The 3,526-nt window shown below is 53.7% G+C and overlaps 1 protein-coding gene across 1 annotated transcript in view; it reads right to left on the bottom strand.

Annotated features, from left to right (window-relative positions):
• Positions 1 to 3,076: 3,076 nt before the first annotated feature.
• PARD6G (par-6 family cell polarity regulator gamma) overlaps positions 3,077 to 3,526 on the bottom strand; it is a gene marked incomplete at its 5' end in the record, with an annotated part of 33,572 nt that continues 33,122 nt past the window's right edge. The window contains 1 exon segment of the mRNA XM_014583080.1: positions 3,077 to 3,526. Coding sequence (XP_014438566.1) covers positions 3,189 to 3,526 — 338 coding nt within the window.

The following is a 3,526-nucleotide window of genomic DNA, read 5'->3' as shown; positions in this document are numbered from 1 at the left end:
CACTGCAATGTCCCACCAGGACCACGTGCTCCCAGGACCGCAGCATCTATGGTGGGTCTGTGTCACGTAGGAGTCAGAACAACCGTGTCATGGACTTCTGCAAACCAAGGCAGGTTCTGGAAGGGCTCGCGGGGCACTCGGAGAGGCTTTTACCGCAGGCTTCACAAGGAGGTCCTGGGCCTTCATCTGTCCATACCTGGCCTGGCTTGTTTCCTGATCTGTACGAGGGAGTAACGGCACCCCACAGAGAACACGTGAGGGTCCACGGCACCCCACGTAGAACAGTGGTACCATTAATGTGTTTTGTATTTCAAAAGCAAGAAAGTTTTTATTCTCTTATAAAATCAAGAAAAGCTTAATATTTGACAGTTCTGTTTCATTTAAAAGAGGAAAACAGCTAGAGTACAGACCTGAGTGGAAGAACACACTGAAGCATCTGTCCCAGGCAGTCTGAGCTCCCAGACTGGGGAGCCGTGCAAGCATCTCATAGTAACCCCTTTTTTTTTTCCATAAAAAAGCACATTTGCTTAACCACTTCAAACATGGTAAGAATAATTTTTCTTTCTGGCAGCAAAGCCAGTTACTCAGCAGCTACTCAGTAACCAGCAGCAGTGCAGAAGGCACCCTCTGCAATTCCCTGCGTCAGAACGTCGGCCCCTGTGGAAGCACTTCCGACTGTGGGTCCCAGACAGGACTCTAGCAGCTCACCTCACCATGAGCATGAGCGTGGGCAGGGCCAGGTCTCTGCCGCCCAAACTTAGAGGGCGTCCTCAGACTCCCGTCCTCAGGATCGAGGGCAGCAACCCTTTTTTGTATGAGAACAGCCAGATCAAACTGAAGTGCAGAAAAACAGACCCCAGGAAAGCTATTGCTGCCAGGAGTCAAAAGGGGAAGAATTTGCTTTATACTTAATGAATTCAGGAAAAAAGAAAATGTCAGCCTGAACTTGAGAAGTTAGGGCCGGCCTGCCGCTGACCAGCAGGGGTGCAGGGCCACGGGTGCAGCGGTGGAAGCTCAGGGACAGGGCAGCAGAGAGCTTCTCCCTGCATTTAAATGAAGGGTTGACTTGGGTAAGTTTTAGTTCTCAAAGTATAAATGTAACCTTTCTCCCTGGCATTGTTTCCAAACAGAAAACACACTTTTCATAGAATTTAATTAGATAAATACGAACCTTTAAAATTACTAAATATATAAAAGAGCAAAGGAAGGTGACAACAGAATTAACATTTGCTAAAGCAGCAAATTCCACGCGGCTTGTTACAGACACGGGGTTCCTGGCTAGCACCATCCGACCCTGATGTGGCTCGGCAGGTCTGGAACTGAGAACGGCTGAGAAACCTGCTTTGTTTGCTGGTCCGTCATCTCTTTCAGCCCAGAGAAGGCTGGCTGTTACCCCAGGGGAAATGCCAGCTCTGGGTCATGAGGGCCCTGCTGAGCGTCCCCTCCCAACCCAGGAGGGTGTGCATGGAAGCCATCGCTGCATGGGGTGTCCCTGTGGGCTGCTTTGTGACCATCATCGGGCATGGCCCCACCTTCGAGGAGGAGCCTACTCTGGGGGGCACACCTGTGGACAGCGGGTCTTTCAGTCCCGGTGGCCCGTGTCGAGCCCCATCTCTGGAACGATGGTCAGTATCGGTTCCTCCCATGTTTATGACAAGCCATGTGGAACTGGCTTTTCTTGGGAAAATCCACTTTGTATGCTGTGAAGATATACAATGTTTGAATGTAAAAAAAGAAAATTTTAAATATTAAAAAAAGTTTAACGGTGAATAAAAATGTTGAAATAAAGACACTTAGAGAAAAACATAAAAATAGGAAAAGACAGGGAACCAGCAGTTAGCGTAATGGCTATGTCGCTGGACTCCCACGTAGTCGACCGCGGTTCGTGTCCTGGACCCGGTGGCTTAAAATTCACGCCGGGCGCGTGTGCGTGCGTGCCCAAGATCCTGAGAGGAGAATGGAGAAGGGATTGCGGCGTGACCATCCCCCCTGGGGGGTGATTTCTCGCTTTCTGTCTCTATGTCTCTCTCTGTCTGTCTGGCGAGCGCACACGCCCTATAGTGAAAACCTCTCAAAAAAAAAAAAAAGGAAAAGACAGACCCCGCTCTTCAAAGAACAGAGGATGCTGAACCCGGGTGCCTGTGCAGTCAGGCTCTGTCACCTCTGACGTGCCCGCTCGACCCATGGAGGCTGGTGGCTGCCCAGGGGAAATGCCAGCTCTGGGTCACGAGGGCCCTGCTGTGCCTGTGCTTCCGGTCCCAGGACACCTTCCCCAGGCTGCACTCCCCCCTCAAGGGCAGGATGGGCCGTGTCTGATGATGGTCACAGAAGCAGCCTGTGGGGACATGTGGGGACAAACTCACAGCACCGATAGCCTGGTGCACACTTATGCAGCCAGGCGAGGTTTGGGGAGCCGGCTGGGCCCCGAGTCCGACCGCGAACACTGCATGGTGAAGTCTGTCTTCTGCAGCTGGGCTGTAGGTTTCTGCCGTAGGGCGTGTGCACACACTTGCCAAGAGAGACAGAGACAGTGAGAGGGAAAGTGAGAGATCATCCCAGGGTGTTTGGACACACCACAATCCCTTCTTGTGGGCACGCACACACATGCGCCCGGCCTGACTCTCCAGCCACTGGGTCCAGGACTTGAACCGTGATCAGCCATATGGGAGCCCAGCAAGGTGACCGCTATGCTCTGCTGGCCTTGGCATTTGTTCTTCAAAACAGTCTCTGCTGCAGGGCCTGTCAGAAAACAGCCTCACTGCAGGTGGGAGGGAGCGCGGGGGAGAGCTGACGAAGGGTGTTCCTGCATGGGTGAGGCTGGAAACATGGGCTTGACTAGTTTTAAAAAGTATGTTTAAAGCTCCATTTAAAAAAAACAAAGTACCTTCTGCACTCGGTCCGCTCTTCTCCATCATTCCGCACTCATGGCTGGTGCGTGTGCACACGTGTGCTGATTCTGTGAGGAAGTCTACAGAAATGTTTTTGTTTCCCATCCAGAAGCTGACAGGAAGAGCAGGGCGTGAGAGAAGAGGGTGATGAACAAGGACAGCAGAAGAGGAAGGCACACATGACACCATTATTTTTCTTACTTTAAAATTGGAATAAGAATTTAAAAACATGTCCCCGTGGAACCTGTCCTCCTGGAGTCTGTCCATCAGCTCCCACCTCCCGGGACACCCCAGCGTCTGCTAGAGCGTCAGGGCCGGCCCGTGCTCCTCCACGCCGCCCGGGGGCAGGGCCAGGCCGTGGCGGGGGTCCGCCTTCAGGGAGCTGAGCAGCCGGTGCATGCTGCCGGCGCTGTCCCGCCCTGCCCCGCTCAGGGCCAGGTCCCGCTGCAGTCTGTGGGCCAGGCCGGCGCCATTGACCCGGGAGAGGCTACCTGCGGGTGTGCCTTGTGCCCTAGGCACACGTGGTGGCTCGGGAGCCCCCTCAATGACGATGTCCACCTCCTCGTCGCTCTCCATTTCGTCGGGGTGGATGTTGTGCAGGGCGTGGGCGGCCGGCAGGCTGTGGTGGCTGGTGGTGC

The sequence above is a fragment of the Tupaia chinensis genome, unplaced genomic scaffold, assembly GCF_000334495.1.
Source record: "Tupaia chinensis unplaced genomic scaffold, TupChi_1.0 Scaffold144022_1, whole genome shotgun sequence".
In the NCBI taxonomy this organism is placed as follows: domain Eukaryota; kingdom Metazoa; phylum Chordata; class Mammalia; order Scandentia; family Tupaiidae; genus Tupaia; species Tupaia belangeri.
Note: the sequence above shows the minus strand (reverse complement) of the source record. Positions and strands in the feature narration are given on the sequence as shown.